This window comes from Protopterus annectens, chromosome 10.part0, assembly GCF_019279795.1.
Source record: "Protopterus annectens isolate FY-2018-M chromosome 10.part0, PAN1.0, whole genome shotgun sequence".
Classification (NCBI taxonomy): Eukaryota; Metazoa; Chordata; order Ceratodontiformes; family Protopteridae; genus Protopterus; species Protopterus annectens.
Window position 1 is genome coordinate 829908044 of NC_056744.1, and position 22168 is coordinate 829930211.

General features: G+C 44.9%; 1 protein-coding gene across 1 annotated transcript in view; it reads right to left on the bottom strand.

The window, feature by feature from the left end:
- GTF2B (general transcription factor IIB) overlaps positions 1-22168 on the bottom strand; it is a 903336-nt gene that overhangs the window by 195099 nt on the left and 686069 nt on the right. The window contains exon 6 of the mRNA XM_044085633.1: positions 3137-3418. Within this exon, the coding sequence (XP_043941568.1) occupies positions 3137-3418 (282 nt within the window). The remainder of the gene's footprint in view (positions 1-3136; positions 3419-22168) is intronic.

Genomic DNA, 22168 nt, shown 5'->3' on the forward strand with positions numbered 1-22168 from the left:
AGTGGATTCCTTCAGGGATTCAGGGATTGGTCATAGGACCACTCATTTTTGGCATTTACTTCTCTGAAATCAAGGCCAATGTCAATGGCCTTTCACTGACTACATTTGCAGATGACTGCAAATTAGGAGCAGTCATACAATTCCCCACAGACACAAATGTTCTCCAAGAAGGGCTGACAGAAAAATAACTGGTGTCAGAGCCATAGACTAAAACTAAATGCCAAAAAATGCATAATACTGTCCTTCGGGAAGTCATCCACCCCTGGTAACTACCATAAAGACAACACAACCCTAAGAGATGACCCAGTGGTCGGGGACTTGGGGACACACAGACAGCAATCTAGCCTTTGATCATCACATCTACAGTAGTAAGAAAATCATTTTATGCTATGCAGCTTATAAACAAAGGTATAGCATCTAAGTCAAAGGACATCATTGTTCTACTGTATTTGGCATTCATCAGACCTACCATTTGAGTACAATGCCCCTTTGGTATGTACCTAACCAGGCACATCCAACAATTGGAACGTCCACAGATGCTCCTCACTAAAAGACTACACGATGTAGGCAACTTAACCTATGCAAACTGTCTCAATGCCCTCTTCCTGTATTCTGTCTCCTACAGGCTGTTGAGGGGAGATTTATGCCTGGAATACAAGGCACTGTTAAACCCCGCACTGATTGACCTCCTGCATATTCACAAAACAAACATCAGATTTACCTGTTATAAAGATTTAAACCTAACCTGTGACAAACAGGACGTGCTGGAGAGACAGGTATGCATCACAGAGACTATCCCTTTCTACGGAAGGGTCTCCCCATCCGTAAAGCAGAGTTCCTCCCTAACCCAATACAAGTGTAACTTCGATAAGTGGCTAGAAAACAGGAAATTCTTCCTTAGTTTGGCACCCACGTCTCTATTGGATACAAGCAGCCTGTAAATGGTTCATCTTCCAAGTCTGTGTTTCACTTGTCAAGGGTACAAGAACATGACAGATTTGGGATGCATGAGTAGGCTTAAAAAGGTCATTGTGGTCGTTAGCCTAGTAAAAACCTATGACCCTATACTCTGTCTCTCACAGGTTACTGACAGGCAATCTATACCTGGGCAAGGGATCTTCTGATTCAGGTGTGATGGAACTTTTGCACATCTGCAAAGCGAACATTATTAGAACCACTAGATTTCAAGGATTTAAATTTTGCTTGTGACATTAATAAGACATGCTGGTGAGACAGAAGTGGGTCTCAGAGGATCCCTATGCTCTGGAATATACCCCCCCCCCCATCATCCATGTGAGGCAGAGTCCATTCCTAACCCTATTTAAGTATAATCTTGACCAATGGATGGGAAATCAAAAATTCATCCTGGGTCTGGCCCCATATGTCTGACAGAGGCACAGAGTAATGCCCAAACCAACATACCTCAAGAATCTCCTAACATTACCCCTCTTAATAAACAGTCATCATACATATGGACACAACTGAGATGGACTGCATGGCTAGGCTTATAAAGGCCCTGGTAGTCATCAGCCTAGTATACACGCCTGTGAACCTATGAGGCTATGCACAGATCAAAATGCTAAAAATAAGGGACAATTGCAAAGTATGCAGAAAACTGATGTCTGCCTCAGGAATATAATCCCATTCAGTATAATAATCTTGCAACAATGATCATTATGATACGGAATACAATATTCTGCTATCAAATTTTACACATTTGTAAGTCCCATACATAGCCGACTGTTCTTGGGCACCATATAATGCCACAAAGAGGTTACAACAATGGATAGATAATGCCATATCAACAGTACAAAATGAAGATGGTCTGCTGGTAGAGGGGGCAGAAGACTGTATGATAATCCATGTATGACTAGTGGATCCAGGTGATGAAGGGCTAAGAATTTGGGAAGGGTGAGTATGAAGATGATAGCCAGCTCTCATTTCATGGGAAGGGGTGAAGTCAGTATATGTCTCAGTTCCATCGTCTACAGAATAGTTTTGGTCACAAACTCTGTAAAGAATACGCTGCTGCATCTTCTGCAGCAGTAAACGTGTCTATCGGGCTGTTTTCCTGAGGTCTGTGCATTCAAATTACTCAGTGGAGTGGCTCGTTACCCATAACATCCTCAGAGCTGCATTAAAATAAAATGAAAAGATTTTTCTGCAAACTGAAGATATCAGCCAAAATGATATGCTGATGCAAATCACCTATAAGATTATTTTAAGTCAATGTAAAATATAAATTTCCCGTTTTGTCTAGAATACAACACTCATTAAACTCAATACAACACTCTAGCCAGAGACATTCAGCAACATATCTACGTTAGTTGATAAAAGGCATTCTTCTTTAGGCAACATGCTTCAGAATTTTCTCTTCTATGATGCAATCTCTTATAAGTCTAGAATGAAACAATTTATAGATTTTAAGGGCAGCAGATGCAATAATGTGTGTGTGTGTGTGTGTGTGTGTGTGTGTGTGTGTGTGTGTGTGTGTGTGTGTGTGTGTGTATGTATGTATGTATACATATATGACTGGGACATCATTTCTGCAATGCCCAACATCCTCACTTGAGCAGATACACAAACGGATGTTTTAATGCAATAGAGGTGTCTGTGTGGTGTGTGTGTGTGTGTACATATGTGACTGGGACATCATTTCTGCAATGCCCAACATCTGCACTTGAGCAGATATACAAACGGACAATGTTTGAATGTAATAGAGGTGTCTGTGGACATCAGTAAACAGGATGAGTGAAACCCCACCCCCCCTCCAGCCTCTAAGCATTACCTCTGTTCATTCACCAAGTCTCCACACCACTGTAAAGAATGCTGTACTGGAATTATTCCACTCTCCCCTTCCTGAAGTCATTAGTTACTCCTTTTCATTTAAACACTTATCCTGGAAGCAACTTCTTACAGATCTAGGAAAACAATAAATGTTTTGTGCAGCACAAAAATAAACTCCTCCTCTCCAACAGTAGGCAAATACATAAATCAGAAGTGCCCTTGCAGCATATAGTCAATGAGAACTGTAGCCACTGTACAGCTATGAACACATTTTTATTTATGCAAATGCAAAATAAATTTTTGACAGAATAAATATTACCAAATCTTTCCATATTGTCAGACATTTTACCTTTCTGTGTCTTTTTGTCAGAAGATGCCTGTGATGCCATATAAATTGCTGCTGCTGCAACAGAAATTGGACTCCTACCAGGAACCAAGTCAAACTCTACAGCTTTCCTTGCAATGTGTGTAGCAGCCATCTGTACCTCTTTGTTCAAACCCAGATTGGAACAAAATCTTGACATGAAGTCTCCTGTTGTGATCAAATCCACGCTTGTTTCAAGGGCTTTTAATATGAGTTTAAAGCAACGACCTATCTCTTTCTTCGATATTCTGGAAACTGCACAAATTTCTAGTGGGTGGGGGAGGGGAGAGAAAATATAACTATTAGTATGTTGACCATTACTTATGCATTATTCTATTTTTTTAATTCCAAAGCAGATTTTTATACCCATGTATGTATGCACTTCATATTACAAAAAAAAAAGAATTATGTACTTAACATAACTTGGCATCCGTGTTATCCTATGTCACTATTTATCACTCTTTGGTCTTGGATCCTACTTCGGATCCAAGCCGGCAATTTTACAGACAGCTTCTAGGCTCGAGTTCCTCCCACTCCCATCATCCCTTGCTGCCCTCTAACCTCCTCAAATCGAGTTTGCCCTGAGCTAGAAAGCAGCTAAGGAAGACTTTGACCACCAGGAAGAACATCTCCACATCCTCTAGATCCTACAGGACAGGGGACGGAGGGAGGGATATTGATGAATAGTAACATAGGATAACACAGAAGCCAGGTTATGGTAAGTACATAACTATCTGATGTTATCGGCGTCACTATCCTCACTCTTGGGTCAGAGTCCCAGCTATCCTGAATCTTGGGCAGCCTCATGGAAGGACATGCCGAAGAACTGTGGAGCTGAAGGAAGCCCTGTTCCTGGAAACAATGTCAAGTTTATAGTGGCTAATGAAGGTGTGAGGAGAAGACGGCTGCTGCACAAATGTCATCTGTGGAATGACTAGCAAGATAAGCAGCCAATATAGCCACTGACCTAGTGGAATGAGCTCTAACTGGATCTGGTAAGGATAAGCCTTTGGAAGAATAAAAGGAAATGCACATCGAAATCCAACATTAGATAGTTATTTTGGAAACTGCCGGACCCTTCATGTTAAGAGAGAATGCCACAAACAGCTGGTCTTTGTCCTAAGTAGAAACGTAACTGTCTGTGCACATCTAACGTATGCAGGAGATGTTCCCCTTTATTAGCAAAATTTGGAAAGAATACTGACAATTGGATTGACTAGTTCAGATTTGTTCTGTGGCAACTTTAGGCATGAATGCAGGGATAGTTCGAAGGGCTACCCTATCTTTATGAAAAACCATGAAAGGCAGTTTGATAGAAAGAGCCTACAGTTCTGAAACTCTTTTAGGAATGTGATCTTCCATGACAAAAAACGGATATCACATGTTGCAGTAGGCTCAAATAGCAGGAAGGAAAGGTTCCAAGGAGGGGAAGGATCCTTGACAGGAGGTCGGAGCAGAAAAACCCCTTTTAAAAATGCTTTACACAAGGAAGAGGAAGATGGAAATAGCTGCCAACTGCACTTTGAAAGTTGAGAAGCTAGCTCCAGCTTGCTTGAAACAGCAAGGACAAGAAGAGCCATACATTTGACATAGAAGTTGAAGCTGGATCGAGATTACACTGCTTAGCCCAAATATCAAACCTTTTCCACTTACTGGCATAAATCTTTCTAGTAGAAGCCTTCTTAGAGGCCAGGATAATGTTCTTAATGGGGGAAGATAACCTGGGCTGATTTACGATTTCTGTAAGTTGACAAAACATGCTGTCAGACGAAGCATCTGGAGGTTGGGAATCAGACACAGAGGGATGGAAAATCAGATCCAGAATGGGATGGAAAATCAGATCCAGAATGGGATCTAGTACCCATGGGGGTACTTCAAATGAGACTGAAGAAAGGGGAACCACACCTGCCATGGCCAAATGGGGACAATGAGGATCAAGGTGGCCTTGAGGTGACGAGTTTTCTGGAGTACTCTGGGAATGAGAAGTATAGGAGGATAGGCATAAAGGAGACTTGGAGGCCAATCGTGGACAAGGGTGTCCCTGGGGAACTTCCCATCTGGGGGAATCAGGGCAAAATATTGACTGCATTTGTGGTTGGGGGGAAACAAACAGATTGCAGGCAAGCTGACCCCAGCGAAGGAAGACCTCTTTCACCACCGAAGGATTCAAAGACCACTTGTGAGTGACTTAGGATTGCCCTAGTGACTCTGTCCGCCAGCATGCTCGACTCTCTGAAAACATGCATTGCAACGAAAAAGTGCCCCAAGGACATCGCCCATTCCCATACTCTAATGATCTTGAAACAAAGCAGATATGAACGTGTGCCCCTTTGTTTGCTGATGTACCACACAACAGCCATGTTGTCTGTGTGAACTGCAATGGTACCGAGAGGGAGGCAGTCCTGAAAAGCTTGCAACGTGAGGAGGACTGCTCTCAACTCCAGTAGATTTTTCTGCAATTTGTCCATGTAGGACCACATGCCTTGATCATCTTTCCCTGCTAATGTCCTCCCCACCCCAACAGGGAAGCATCACAGATCACTGTGGCACTGGGGAGGAAGAGAGAATGGTCTGCCTGCTAAGGAGGTCAGGAGACTGGATCCATCAAAGGAGACTATTCCTACACACTGGGGTGAGGCAGATGGGGGGTCTCAACGGATGAGACAGGGAGGAACACTAAACCAAAACAATCCATTGTAGAATCTGGCAAACTGCACCAGATTGCCACCTCCATGGACCCTAAGGCCTGGAGAATACGATGGGCCTGGGGATGAGACAGATTGAGAATACAATGGACATGAGATGTGAAGAGGAGTATCCAGAGGAGCAGGAGCGCTGCAATCAACAACACAGTGTCCAACTACATCACGATGAATTCCAGATTTTGGAATGGAATCAAGTTCGATTTGGGAAGATTCACTGAAATCCCTAACTGGTCGAAAAGTTGGAATAGGTACTGAGAGGCAGTGACCAGAAGATGCTTCCTGGGAGCTGGGAAGAACCAATCATCGAGGTATGGAAACACCTGGAATCCCTGCAGTCTCAGATGAGCTGCGACCATGCCATGCACTTGGTGAACACCTGGGGGGCTGTGGTGAGAACAAAGGGCAGGGTCCTGAACTGTTAGTGATTGGCCCCCACTCGAAACTGGAGATGTATCCTGGAGCTCCTGTCTATTTTTATATTGTACACTTCCTGGAGATCCATGGAGGACATCCAATCATCCTTGTGCAACAGAGGCATGATGGGCTGCACAGTGACCATTCAGAACTTGGACTTCTTGACATAGAGGTTGAGTTTGCCGACTTCCAGTATTGGATACCTGTTCCTCTATCTTCTTTGGTACCAAAAAGAAGAGAGAGTAAGTTCTGGATTCTGGATTCTCATTGCCCTGGGGGGACCTCTTGGATGGCTCTCTTTCGAAGAAGCTTCAGCACTCCTTCCTGAGCTAGCTCCCTCTGATGGGGTGGTGCACTAGCTCCCTCTGATGGGGTGGTGCATCGGTGGAGGCATCTCCTGGCTGGAGGAGGAGACGACTGAGAAAAAGGAATAGAAACCCCCCTGGAAATGATCTCTAGCACCTAACGATCCTTTGTAATACTTGCCCAGGCCAAAGGGCACAAAGACAAATGACCCCCGACTGCCTCCAGAGCAGGACAGTTGGGCAGCGGTTTAGGAATGCTGCTGGTGCTTCTCAGAGAAGGATTCCCTGAATCCCTGATTTTGTGGACCCCCTCTGCCCCTGCGATGGCATCTGCCGTTGAACCCTCTGCTCCGACCTCTAGAGGGCGGCTCATCTTGAGCATCCTGGAAGGCCGACTGAGGCTTCTGAAACCACATTTTCCTGTCCCCTCGCTGCACCTTGGAAAAGGAGAACTGAGGGGTAGAAAAAGTACAGTTTTGTACCTACCATAAATGTAGATGTTCGAAGATCCACATTGCTGCAGTCCTTACACTTGGGTAGTCCGCTGTCCTCGGTCGGCCCGAATATCAAAGTATAAGGCTGACGTCGGTCAAGGTGCATTAGACTGACATCAGGACGTCAGGGTACAAATGCGCATGACCGACGTCATATCCTCAGTCTTTTCTTGCCCCAGATGTCAGAAGACCCTAAAAGAAAGGTCAAAACCAAAAGACAGCAAACCACCAAGCCACCACCCTGCACTAACACTATGTACAATATATACAATAAATACAATATTTACAATCCACCCCACACCACCGCCTCTAAAAACAGAGGGGAAGGAGGGAGGTATTGGACTGCAGCAATGTGGATCTTGAACATCTACATTTATGGTAGGTACAAAACTGTACTATGTTCTTCATCTCACATTGCTGCAGTCCTTACACTTGGGTAGAATCCCAAAGCAGAGGTATGGGAGGATGGCACAACTATAAAGCAGCAGGAGCTGCCAAAATGCCCTGTAAAATAGCAGTGGCAAAACCAGCCCTAGATTTAGAGTAAAGTGGAAGGTGATAATGCTTAGAGAAAGTATGCACTGAACTCCAAGTAGCTGCCTCCAAAATATCCTTAGTTGCCACCCCTTAAAAAGCTGTCAGTGGCAGTAGCCCTAGTGGAATGAGGCCTAATTCCAACTGGAATCTCCTTACCATGATGGGAATAACAGAAAGCAATACAAAACCCAATCCACTTAGAAATAGTTTGTTTTGACACAGGCCTGCCCTGAGAACTCAAAGCAAAAGAAACAAATAACTGCTGAGACTGCCTGAACCCTTTAGTCCTGCTCAAATAATAACGCAACTGCCTGTGTACATCTAAAGTGTGCAAAATCTTTTCCCCTTTATTTTGGGGATTTGCATAAAAGTAGGCAAATGAATAGTTTGGTTTAAAGCCACACTAGAAACCACTTTAGGCATAAAGGAAGGATTAGTACGCAAAGATACCCTATCCTTATGGAAAATTAAGAAAGGCTCAACTGCCATAAGGGCCTGCAATTCAGAAACCCTTCTTGCAGAGGTAATGGCCAACAAAAAAGCAGTCTTCCATGATAAATATTTCAACTCAGCAGTAGCTGCAGGCTCAAAAGGTTGTAGAGTGAGTTTCTCCAACACAAAATTGAGGTCCCAAGCAGGAGTAGGAGCTCTACGTGGGGGTCTTATATTCTTTGCCCATCTAAGAAATTGCTTGAACAAAGGATGAGAAAACAATGGTGGGTCACAATCATAGTGAGCCGAAATTGCTGCAGCATGAACCTTAATAGAAGAGAAAGACAAACCTTTGTCCAGTAACTCAGTAAGATATTGAAGAGCCATACTTAAATTAGGCTCAGAAACATCAAAATCCTTTGCAGCACTCCAACATAAAAATCTCTTCCATTTATCTGCGTACACTTTCCTTGTACTAGGCCTTCTAGCTTCCAAAAGAACATTCAAAACTTGCTGTGGAAGTTGAGACCTTCTATGGTTCAAAACAGAATATGCCAGGCTGTTAGGTGAAGAGAGTGAAGCTTGACATTGAGTAAATGACTGTCCTCCTGAGACAACAGGTGTGGAATCAAGGCAAAGGCCATGGAGGCTCCGTACCAGACTTCTCAGTAATGGGTACCAGTGCTGTCGAGGCCAATCTGGAGCTATTAAAATCATCCTTGGCTTGTCCTGTCTGACCTTTAGAAGTACCTTTGGGAGGAGAGGCAGAGGTGGAAAAGCATACACATGAAGATTGCTCCAATTGAAAGAAAGAGCATCCACTTTCCAAGCTGTGGGATGAAACCTTTTCGTGCAAAACTTTGGCAGCTGGTGGTTTAGTGGAGAAGCGAACAGATCTATGTCTGGAGTTCCCCACGACACTGTCAATTTCTGAAATACATGAGGATCCAATTTCCACTCGTGGGGATCCATAATTCTTCTGCTCAACACATCTGCTAAGGAGTTCTGTGCTCGGCAGAAACCTTGCCTGAAGATGAAGCTGTAAACTGAGAGCAGTCTCCCACAAAAGCATTGCTTGCCTGCATAGAGGATAAGAATGTGTTCCCCCTTGCTTGTTGATGTACCACATGACAGTTGTGTTGCCTGTTAGAATCAACACCTGCCCTGGAAGAAGTAAATCCTTGAAAGCTATTAATGCAAACTGGACTGCTAACATCTCCTTCAGGTTGATATGTAGATGTTGTAGTCTGGCAGGCCACTTGTCTTGTATCCACTTTCCATTTAGATGAGCTCCCCAAGCTTTGTCTGAGGCATCTGTCGTTAGAATCTGACTCGCCTCTGGCCGGGTCACAGAGAGTCCCTTGTTTAGGTGACATTCCTGAGCCCACCACAAAAATTCCTTTTGAATGCAAGGTATTATTTGAATGACAGTGTCCAGATCCTGGCAGTGCTGTGTCCATACGTTTTTGAGATACCATTGCAGCTTCCTCATATGCAGTTTGGCATTGGGAAGCACCAGAATACAAGATGCCATGAACCCCAAGGCTTGAAGGACTGTCCTTGCAGTCAGCCTGGACTGATGAGACAATTGATGAAAGTAAAGGGAAAGATTCTTTTGTTTGTCCGGGGTCAAATAGGCCATCTGGGATGCTGTATTCAGTCTTACACCCAGAAAGCACATGTCCTGAGAGGGTACTAGACTGGACTTTATTTCATTCACAGAATACCCCAGGCATCTGAGCACTGCTATCACATATTCCAAATGATGAAGAAGCTCGTCCCTTCCTTGAGCCAGAATCAGGCAATCGTCCAAATAAGGATAGATCTGTATCCCTTTTAGCCTGAAGAAAGCTATCACTGGAGCCAGAACTTTCGTGAACACTCTGGGCGCAGTAGATAAGCCAAAGGGCAATGCAGAGAACTGATAATGAGAAGTCCCAGCCCGAAAACGCAGATACTTTCTGCAACTCAGTCTGATAGGAACATGAAGGTAAGCCTCCTTGAGATCCAAAGTTACCATCCAATGATCTTTGCCCAGCAGAGGTAAAAGCTGTTGTAACGTCAACATTTTGAACTTGGGAATGTCCAGATAAGTGTTGAGGATAGATAAATCCAAAATTGGTCTCCACGTGTTCCCTTTCTTTGGTACTAGGAACAGGCGAGAATAAAATCCTAGGCCCACTTCTGGCATAGGTACCGGCTGTATGGCCCCTATGTGAAGTAACTGAGAAATTTGTTTGTGAGCCTCTATTCTTTGCTGAGGAGGAACGTCTGGCATGCCTTTGAAAGGAGGCAAGGTATGGAAATAAAACCTGTAACCTCGGTGAATGATATCCAATACCCATCTGTCCTGGGTAATTAAACTCCAATTTTCCTTGAAAAGTGCCAATCTTCCTCCCAAAGGTGCTGCCAGACGAGAAGGCTCTGGCAGCTGAAAAGGTAGGTCATTGGGTCTGTTTACGAAAGGACTGACCCCTGCCCTCACCCGAAGACTGTGCAGGTGAACTCCTGTTCTAGGCCTGAAAGAGCCCTGAGCTCTGCCCTACCACGTCTAGATCTACCTCTAGACTGGGAATCATAAGAAGGATACGTCCACCCCTTGGTAGGCCAATTTCTACTAAACTTCGGAGGCTGAACCTGCAAAAAATCTTTAACAGTCTGCATAGACTTAGCCTTGACTTCCATTTTCTTTAAGACTGCCTCAACAGGTGAACCAAACAACACATCAGATTGTAAAGGAGCATCTAAAATCCTTGTCTTAACATGGTCAGACAAATTCTGATCCCTCAGCCAGGCGTGCCTGCGAAGAACTGACCCAGTAGCAGCCACCCTAGATGAGGCCTGTACAGCATCAAAACCACATTGCAAAGAATGCTTACCCACCTGTTCAGAAACATGTACTAAATCTTGTAACTCTTTACACTCAATACCTTCCCGCCAGAGCATCTACCTTAGACTTCAATTGAGATAGCAGATAATTTTGGTATTTCAACATGTGAAACTGGCAATTCAAAGCCCTCATAGCTAGGGTGGAAGAAGTATAGACTTTCTTTCCCCATCTATCCAAAGCCCTGGCCTCTTTATCTGGAGGAACCGGATTTTTAACAACAGAAGCCTTAACACCCTTAGGCCCCTGACTAACAGTTTCTGGGTCCGTCCTAGGACTCTTAAAAAGATACTTATGAGCTTCAGGCACCCTATAATACCTATCCGGCTTAACAGGAGCAGGAGGCAAAGAATCAGGATTAAGAGAAGCCTCCGCAAACACATCTTCCACAACGTCCAGAACAGGAGGTATAGCCAAAGGCCTATGCTGGGGTAAAAACAAAAATTCCCTAAGCCTTTTCCTGGAATCAGAGAAGTCCTGACCTTCCCACTTAAAATGCTCCCTCATGGAATGAAGAGTCTCTGAAAAAGAAAAATCTTCAGGAGGAGAAGCAGAAGGAGTAGAATCATCCACATCAGAATCAGAATAAGGAGAATACTCCTGCAAGTCTTCAGCCGAAGACTATGAAACATCCCAAGCCTGCTCAAAACTCCCCAACTCAGGTTCCACCCTAGGTCTCTTATCAGGAGGGGGCAAAGAACCTCTAATCAAAGTAATCAAATCTTCTGCCATTTTAAGCATATGCTTCTTGGGCACAGAACCTGAAGAACTAGGGGTGACACCAACTGAAGCTAAACCTGGCCTGCCTCTGGGAGAAGCCTTGGCAACAGAAGGAGAGGGCCTAACCACCCTAGGAAGGGAACGGAGTACAGTAACCAGAGAGGCCCCTTCAGCCTGACCTGCCTCCTGAGAGGCCACATCCTGCAATAACAAAGTCTCCCCCTGGGACTCCAGAGAAACCTCCGGTGGAACCACCGGCTCCACCGACACCTCTAAAGAACCGGCGTCCGGTACGGACGGTTCTTCTTGCCTAGGCTTAGCTGCTTTGTCCTTGCGCTTCTTCGAAGAAGCGGGCGTCGGAGTATCCGACGGCATATTATAATTGCACCGCTTTCCGAAGACTAACTTGGCACAATCTAACCTTCTCTTAATAGTGCGCTTATTGAATCTAGCACAAAAGCGACACCCCACAACGTCGTGCTCAGGCCCTAAACAAGGAATACACAAAGTATGATAATCTCTATGCGGTATCTGCTTCCCACAAGAAATACAGTTATTCACTTTTTCTGACATCCGGTAAACCACTGAGGCAAGAAAAAACTAAAATGTTCCCCAACGGGGTACTTAGCCAACTTTGACTCGGTCTGAAACTCCGAATTCGAAAAATCTCAGAACGCCAACCGGCACTCGCAACGCTGCTTCTGCATCGGACCATGCGGCAAAAAAGACTGAGGATATGACGTCGGTCATGCGCATTTGTACCCTGACGTCCTGATGTCAGTCTAATGCGCCTTGACCGACGTCAACCTTATACTTTGATATTCGGGCCGACCGAGGACAGCGGACTACCCAAGTGTAAGGACTGCAGCAATGTGAGATGAAGAACATCCTGATTCCTACAGCCGACAGGGTCTTGCCTTCCTGATTGCTGTGGGTAAGAGTCTCTTTGACCGAGGGGCCAAACAGGGTAGAACCACTGAAGGGGGCGTTGGTGAAAGACACCTTAAATGACGCTGCAAATCCGGAAAAGGCACAGCCAGGTATAACACCAAATAGCAATGCCTATGTGACCGCTTGAGAGGCCCCTTCTGTAGAGTTGGCAACCAGCCTCATCGATGAATTAGCCAGGGAAGAAAGTGTGGACAGTTTGGTTGACAAGTTACTTAGTTCCCTGGCAGGCAGTACCTCAGAAAGGGATGTGGTAAGCTCCTTGATCAGGTCGCTTTGCAGTCGGGTGAAATGTGTCAGGTAATTAAGCGCTCACAGATCGAATGCAGCTGAGGCAAAAACCCGCTTTCCATGCCTGTCAATCGCCCGGCACTCACGGCTGGGGGGATAGACAGATGCGTTCTGCTCCACCAGCTCTTTCTTGGTGGCAGCTACCATTATTGCATTAACTGGCATGCCTTTTGACCAGAACTGCTAGTCAGATGGGGACTGAGAAACTTGCCCATGCATTTAGGAACAGGGTCCACAGGATCTGGCTCCTTCCATGCCCTGCTGGCGATGAGGTCTACATGTCTGTCTGCAAGGTGGAAAACCGAGGAGGTAGATGGTCCCGTTCTGAAAACCTTCAGAAAGACTGACTCCTCAGCGGATGGGGGGAGGGAAGACCAACTGTCCTTAAGCTTAAGGGAAAAGTACAGTTCTGTACACTTACCATAAATGTAGATGTTAGAGTGTATTCACTGTTGCAGTTATTACATTTGTGTTACCTGCTTGCAGAAGCCCTCAGTCGGCCTGATTAAAGTCTTGGGTCGTGTATTGGATGCTGTCACCTCCATGACATCAGGTGTATAAAACATGCAGCCGACGTCACTACATCAGTTTTTCTTGCCCCAGATGTCAGGTGCCCCCCTAATGGGAAGCAATTAAATCTATAATTACAAAGATATACATCCAACAAAAAAGCAAATACACCAAAAAGCTTTTTGAGCATAGTAAGGGAGAGTAGAGGTATAGCCAAAAGAAGAAAGGGGGCTGGAGGAAGGGTAACCAGGACTGCAACAGTGAATACACTCGAACATCTACATTTATGGTACTCGAACATCTACATTTATGGTAAGTGTACACAACTGTACTATGTTCTTAGTGTTTCACTGTTGCAGTCATTACATTTGGGTAGATTCCCAAAGCTAAGGTTGGGAGGAGGAATTTAAATAGAATTAGGACCAGCTATAAGACCCTGCAAGACTGCAGAGGTAAAGCCAGGTCTGGATTTAGAGAAAATTGGCAAATGATAATGCTTGGTGAAAGTGTGTACAGAACTCCAGGTAGCAGCTTCTAGGATGTCCCTGGTAGGAACGCCCCTGAGAAAGGTTGTGGAGGTAGATGCAGCTCTGGTTGAATGGGGTCTGATGCTCTCTGGGATAGGTTTTCCATGGTGCTTATAACAGAAATGAATGCAAGTGGCCTATCCATTTTGAAATGGTTCGCTTTGAAATAGCTTTTCCCTCTGTCCCTGCAGCAAATGCCACCAGCATTTGTTCAGATTTGCTTTGAGGTTTAGTCCTGTCCAAGTAAAATCTAAGTTGTCTGTGCACATCTAAGGAGTGCAGTATCTGTTCCCCTTTGTTCTGTGGGTTAGGAAAGAAGGCAGACAAATGAATGGACTGATTAAGAGCCACACTGGATACCACCTTGGGCATGAATGAGGGATTGGTTCTGAGGGACACCCTGTCTGCATGAAAGATGATGAAAGGCTCCACTGCTATAAGGGCCTGTAATTCAGATACCCTTCTTGCAGACGTGATTGCTAAAAGGAAAGCGGTTTTCCAGGAAAGGAATTTTAAATCTGCAGTAGCAGCTGGCTCGAAAGGAGGAAAAGTGAGTTTCTCCAAGACAAAGTTAAGGTCCCAGGCTGGAGTTGGAGCTCTCCTGGGTGGCCTTAAATTTTTGGCCCGTCTGAGGAACTGCTTGAGCAGTGGGTGAGAGAAGAGGGGAGGCTCTGTGCTGTAATGAGCTGAAATGGTTGAGGCATGAATTTTGGAGGAAAACTGCAAGCCCTTATGAAGCATCTCAGTCAAGTATTGTAGAATCTGAGGTAAACTGGGCACTGCTGCGCTCATCCATTGAGACTGATTCCAGGCACAAAATCTTTTCCATTTTGCAGCATAAGATTTTCTAGTACTAGGCCTCCTTGTCTCTAAAATGATATCCATCACTGATTTACTGAGGGATGGTAAAGGAGAGATTAGGTAATTAGCCAGGCTGCTAGGTTCAGGGTTTGCAGCTGAGGGTGCAGAATCTGGTTCTCCTGAGACAACAGGGGAGGAGTCTGGGGCAGGTGCCATGGGGCCAAGCGTGGCACACTGCGTAAGAGGGGGTACACACCAGTGTTGGCGTGGCCAGTCTGGAGCAATTAAAATCATCCTTGGCTTGTCCTGTTTGATCTTTAGTAGTACCTTGGAGAGCAGAAGCAGAGGAGGAAAGGCATAAACTGATTGGTTTTTCCAGCTGAAGGATAGGAGCATCCACTTTCCAAGCTAGCTTGTGGGGAATCCTTGTGCAAAATTTGTCCAATTGATGGTTCTGGGGGGAGGCAAACAGGTCTATATCTGGGCTCCCCCACTTGCTTGTCAACATGTTGAAAATCCTTGGTTCCAGTTTCCACTCGTGGGTCCATGAGGTTTCTGCTTAGTCCATCTGCCAGTGTATTTTGTTTTCCTGGCAGGAATTGAGATTGTAGATTCACTTGGTAGCTCAAGGCTGTGTTCCACAATGCCATGGCTAGTCTGCAGAGGGAGTAAGAATGTGTACTCCCCTGTTTGTTTATGTACCACATGACAGTGGTGTTGTCCGTCTTTACCATTAGTTGTCCTGGAAGAATGTGGTCCTTGAAGGCTGTCAGAGCATTCTGTACAGCTAACATTTCCTTTTGATTTATGTGCAGGTGCATTTGATTTGGGTTCCATTTGCCCTGAATGCATTTCCCTGTCAGGTGAGCCCCCAAGCATAGTCTGATAAGTCTGTTATTAAGGTTTGGGTGGCAGGGGGTAGTGTGAATGATGGTCCACTGTTTTGGTGGCAGGCATCTGCCCACCAAAGGAACTCTAGGCATAGGCAAGGTATGACAGGAATCATTGCATCTAGATCCTGTGAATGTTGACACCATAAGCTTTTGAGATACCATTGTAGTTTCCTCAAATGCAGCCTTGCATATGGAATTGGAAAAATGCAGGAGGCCATGAACTCCAAGGCTTGCAGTATTTGCCTTGCAGATAGCTGGGTTTTTGTGGCCACTTGTTTGAATTAGGTTGTCAAATGAATCCGTTTCTCTGGCGAGAGGAAAACCATCTGGGAAGTTGCATTCAAGCTTGCTGCCAGGAATATAATTTGTTGACGGGGTACCAGGTGTGATTTATTTTTGTTTATGGTGTACCCCAGACAAGTCAGCACCCTTTGAACAAAGGCCAGATGATTCAAAAGTTTGTCCTGGCTTTCTGCCTGAATTAGACAATCATCCAGGTATGGGTATTATATTTGAATATTTCTTTGCCTGCAAAATGCAATGACTGGAGCTAGGCACTTTATGAATACCCTGGGCGCAGTAGATAAGCCAAAAGGCAGTGCAAAGAACTGATAGTGCATGTAGCCTGCTTTGAAGCGTAGGTATCTTCTGCAAAACTCCCTGATAGGGATGTGCAGGTGTGCTTCTTTTAAGTCTAGTGTTGCCAACCATGTATCTTTAACTAGCACAGGAAGCAGCTGGTGAAGAGTCAGCATTTTGAATTTTGGAATCACCAGGAAGGTGTTTAGAGTAGAAAGGTCCAGGATAGGATGCCATGCATTGTCTTTTCTGGGTACCAGGAAAAGTCTCGAATAGAAACCTTGTCCCTTTTCCTCTTCTGGTACCAACTGAATAACCCCCAAGCTTAAGATGGAGAGAACTTGATTTTGGACCTCTGCTCACTGATTTGGGGGTAGATCTGGCCACCCGCTTGGTGTTGGTAACATGTGGAAGTGAAATCTGTATCCTTTGGACACTATATTTAAAACCCATTTGTCCTGGGTAATGAGTTCCCAGTTTTTGGCCTCCAGACCAATCGTTCTGCCTAAAGGAGCATTCAGTTGGGAAGTGCTTGGAAGTTTTAAAAACAAGTCATTGAGACAGTTTTCCATGGGGGGGGGGGGGGTTGGGGGTTCTTACTACTACCAGATTTTGGTGCGGAAATCCCCTGGGACTGAAATCTGGGGTTTCTGCTGTGTCTGGGTTTGGCTTGAAAAGACTTGGAAGGGGCTGGAAAGGACCAATTCTTAGAGGGCCAATGCCTACTAAATCTAGGAGGCTGAACTTGTAAGAAATCTTTAACAGTTTGCATAGATTTAGCTTGATCTTCCATCTTTTTAAGACCTTCCTCACCTATGTTGCCAAACAGGCGGTCCTGATTTAAGGGAGCATCCAACAGTTTAGCTTTAACATGATCAGGCAAAGATTGCTCCTTAAGCCAAGCATGCCTTCTGAGCACATACCCAGTAACAGCAGCCCTGCAAGAGGCCTCTGATGAATCAAATCCACATTACAAAGTATGTTTACCAACCAGTTTAGCAGAATGCATTAAATCCTGTAATTCTTTATTTTCAGCACAGTCAGGAATCAACAATTTTCTGTTTAAGCAACCCAATAACATGCTGTTGATTACTTTAACATATGAAACTGGCAGTTTAAAGCCCTAATGGCCAAGGTTGCAGAAGTGTAAATCTTCTTACCCCATCTATCCAGCGCCCTGGATACTCTATCAGAAGGGGTAGGATTTTTAGCAGTAGAAGCCTAAATGTCCTTGGGTCCCCGTGAAATAGTCTCTGGATCCGCAATAAGATTTTTAAAAAGAAACGTGTGAATCAGGAATCCTGTAATATCTGTCTGGTTTTCTGGGAGCAGGAGGCAAAGAATCAGGGGCCAAACTAGATTCCGAAAAAGCATCAACAATGTCTAGTACAGGAGGTATAGCTAAAGGCTATGCTGAGGCAGGAGTAAGAAATCCCTAAGCCTCTTTTTTGAATCAGAAAAATCCTGGCTTACCCAGTGGAAATGCTCCCTTAGAGTATGTAAGGTTTCACCAAAAGAAAAATCCTCTGGAGGGGAAGCAAACGGAATAGAGTCCTCTGCATCAGAATCCTTATAAGTAAATAAGGGCAAATCCAGATCATCAGAAGAATCAGAAAAATCAGAATCCTGGCCAGAAGATTCATAAACAACTTCAGTCCTAGGTCTCTAATTAGGGGAGGCCAACCTCCCCCTTCTAAAAGTTATAAGACATTCAGCCATTCTTATCATTTGTTTTTTTAGGCACAGAGGCCTGAGCATGCAGCCTGGGCGTCGAATTCTTAGGCATGGTTCGAGATTTAGGCCTAAATGAAGAAGGCGTTGGTTTAATATGCAAGTCTGTAGGCCTGAATACACCCTCAGAAGCCGGTGCCTGCACAGCGGCTCCAGACTCACCCAAGGTTGATACATCTGCAGGTTCCACAGTTAAAGCATCTCACGGCATGCTAGACTCCGAATGGGTCTCAGTAGAGGCCTGCAAATCAGAAGTAGCGGGTATCAGGGGCTGCAAAAGTGCCTCACTGAGTACCGGCGAACTGGCAACTGGCTTAGAGAAGCGTCGTCGGCAGCTTTGGAACTAGGTGGCCTGTCTCTGTCTTTATCTTTGCGTTTTTCCAGAATCCCAGTAGTCGGATGGCTAACCGACGACATTTCTGGATAAGTAAACAGAGAACCGAAATATTTACATGCGAAAATATACAGACAGATAGTGCGCTGATTAAATAAAGCACAAAACCGACAGCAACAGTATGTCATGGTCAGGGCCCAGGCAAGGAATACAGCATGAATGAAAATCTTTGTGAGGTATTTGCTTTCCACAAGTAATGCAATTATTAACTTTTACTGACATTGGTAAGGAGCAAGAAAACGTTTCCCCAACGGGATACTTAGCTTTAGTTGAGACTTAGACTTTGGTTCCGAAACTCGAAAAGGAAAATTTCAGGAGTCAGCCGACTGGCACTTGCGAACTGCTTCTGCTTCGGGCACCGCATGGCAAGAAAGACTGATGTAATGGTGTAGGCTGCATATTTTATATCCCTGATGACTTGACATCATGGAAGAAGGGACAGCATCCGATGCAGGCCCCACGACTTTATTAATCAGGCCGACTGAGGGCTACTGCAAGCAGGTAACCCAAATGTAATGACTGCTACAGTGAAACACGAAGAACATCTGGAAATGCTTCCCTGATTTGGCACCAATGTCTCTAATGGACACAGGTAACCTTGTAAATAGTTCATCTACTAGGCCCATGCTTACACTTATCAAGAGTACCAGAACTTGTCAGAATTTGGGATGCATGGCTAGGCTTAAAAAGGCCCTTGTGGTTGTTAGCCTAGTAAACACCTATGAACCTATTTCCAAGATGTCCCCAAAGGAGACATCCTTGGGCGGAGATCTGGGGGACCCATCCCCTTCATCGAGGTCCGTATTATCGGTGCACGACTCAGCAGGGGAGTCGAAGTGTCTCTTCTTACATGATCTCTTCCGAGGAACCTCTTCCAGGGGTGGCTTGGGGGAGGACACGAAAGAGGGGTACCCTGAGTGGGGCAGCTCCTACCTGAAGACTAGCTCAAGAGGGCTGACCTGGGACAGCATGAGTGGGGTCCGCTCGGAGGGGCTGGGCTGGTCCCTGGAAGGCTGGCAAGGAAACTCACTGGGAGGAAAAGATCCTCTCTACGACCTAAGCCAAAGGACTGCACGATACCCTTTTCTGCACTCCCGGCAGGGGGGCTTGCCTGAGGAGAAGGACCAGAACAGGCCAGATCCTCTAGGCCTCAGGACAGTGCCAGTCCTGAGCTGTCAAGGGTGAAGCACCAAGGGGAAGGGACAGGTCCAGAAAAACAGGTCCAGAACCCCCACCCAAGGACTCAGGGGTGACCGCTTGGACCCGGGACTCCATCTGCCCAGGGGGAGGCCGAGCAGAAGTAGTCAGGGACTCAGACAAGGCAGGGACAGAAAGGTCCGTGGGGATCCCAGTCTCCCCTCCTTGTGTGATCCAGGGCCAGAAAGTCCAAAACTGACCTGGTTGGATGAGAAGTCAATGAGGGAGTAGGAGATACCCCCTAGCCAGATAGGCAGGGGACACGAGAAGCCACAACTCAATCTGAGCCTAGAGAAAGGACCTCACCATCCTGTCCATATCGGAAGGGGTGGAACTCCTGGAGGACTTAGAGGAGGTGGAGGAACTAGCAGGGGATGGGTGCCTGGATCCCGTGGATCTCCCCTCTAAAGAATGAGATCTGTGCTTGGAGGTGGAAGGAGACTACTCCAAGCCAGAGCCCGAGGGAGAATCCTCAATAACGATAGCGGGCTCAAACACTGATCCCTGACCCAACCCCCTCAGATCCGAAGCCAAGCTAAGACTCTGGTGGTTGGATCCCACATGACCCAGATTCAAGGAAGCCAGATCCGTGGCCAGTCCAGATACGAAGGCCTCAAACCTGAGACCATAGACCTGGAAGTGGATTCCCATGACCTCAGATCAGAGGACCTTGAATTGGAGGAAGTCATGGACCTTAGCAGCAGAGGGCATTGGATCTGCCAGGATTGAGGCTGGAGTTGGATCCAGGGCACTAGTGTCAGACAGCCTCACCTTTTTAGAGGACTACGACAATCCTGGAAATGCGGGGGGAGGCCTTCTTTTTGTACTCTGAGGGTCCAGCCAAAAATGGGAGGGACCAAACTACTAATACAGAAGAGAACTCTAACAATAACACTCTAGTTAAACACCAAGAGAAAAGGATAAAGAAAAATTTTGAAAATAATGCTACTTATCCCACTACAGGAGTTGAGCTAAAGAAACCTACGTCTGTTTCTGATCGCAGCAAACAAGATCTGAGGGGTTAGAGGGCAGCAAGGGATCATGGGAGTAGGAGGAACTTGAGCCCAGAAGCGGTCTGTAAATTTGCTGGCTCAGATCCGAAGTCGGATCCAAGATCCAACAGTGATGAACAGTGACATGGATAACATCAGATATTGCATGTATCCACTTCATATTAGAAAAATTGTGTTAGCTGCAATACATGCAGACAAAAATAAATGCAGCACCAAAATTTGCTAATCACCACAAATAGTGAAATATAGTCCAAGCTGAAACTATGACAACCAAGGCTTTAAGAAAAGTATTAATTTATTCCAAGACTCGAGGGAAGAGCTTTCATATAAAACATCATCAGGCCATGAAATATACAAAGGACAAACACTCTTAAATACAAATCTAAGCACCTAATTAACAAATTAAAGCTATTCCAATTGCAAACCATCAAAAAATCAGTCTGTGTTAGCAGAAGGGGCTCTAAAAGTACACTTTCATTCAAGCCAAATCCTTTGCTAGCCTGTAGAGTTATGATCCGCTGTAATTCCTCTTTTTTATCCTGTTCTGAATACTCCCTTCCCCTGTGAGTGACATTAAAAGTACGTAGTACCATAAACTCAAATGTCCTCCTTTCTGCTTAATATGTTTACTCAGAGCATTAGTAGGCACATCTTAAGTCTCCTAAGTGCTCTTTTAACCTCCTGGTTGTCACTCCTACATAAAACCTAGGACATTTTTTTACATGTAGCCAAATAAACCAGACTGGTACTGGTGCAGTCAGCAAACAAGTTAAACTTAAACATTGCTCCTGTACCTGGATGCACAAAATAATTCTTCCTAGAACGACAGGGAAATGTCCCTACCCTACCAGATATTCTACTGATTTTCCTTTCTTACACAACATCGTTTTGTTTCAAAGAGGGAGCGTTCTTAAAAGCAAAAGCCGTAGAAAGTCTGACGATGCTGTTGGCATATAATGCTACTTGCCACACCTCTTGCTCCTAGTAACCCCTTTCTATGACCGCACATCAAAAGCTTGGTTGGAACTTTTTAGAAAACATCAATAAAATTCCTTATGATCCCACTTTCACTTTTCTTACAGTGGTTATTAGAGATTTATATACTGTCATTCCACACGAGTTAGGTATTCAGTGGACAGTGGATTTTATGCTCCGTAAAGGTGCATCCAAGGAAAATATGTATTTGGTGGAAACATTGTTAGATATTATACTTAAAAATAATTTTTTAATTTTTAAGAACAACTTTTATCTTCAAACTACTGGGATAGCTATGGGTTCACCGTGCGGATGCACATTTGCCAATAGTGTCCTAGCAACGTGGGAACATCAATGCCTTTTTCAAAATGAATAATACCAACAACATGTCACTTGGTACACTAGGTACCAAGATGACATGTTTTTTCTATGGAAAGGCCCTTTTGAATCTATTCCAGCCTTTATAGAGAGTTTATCTGGAATGACACACTTTTTGGAATTCACTCATTCTGTCAGTTTAGATGAAACAACTTTTCTCGATGTTAAAATAAGTAAAGATGTTGTTTTGAAGAGATTTAAATCAACTATCTATAGGAAAACAACATTTTCTAATACTTATTTACATTTTACTAGCTCTCATCCTTTATATCAGAAAAAAAGTGTA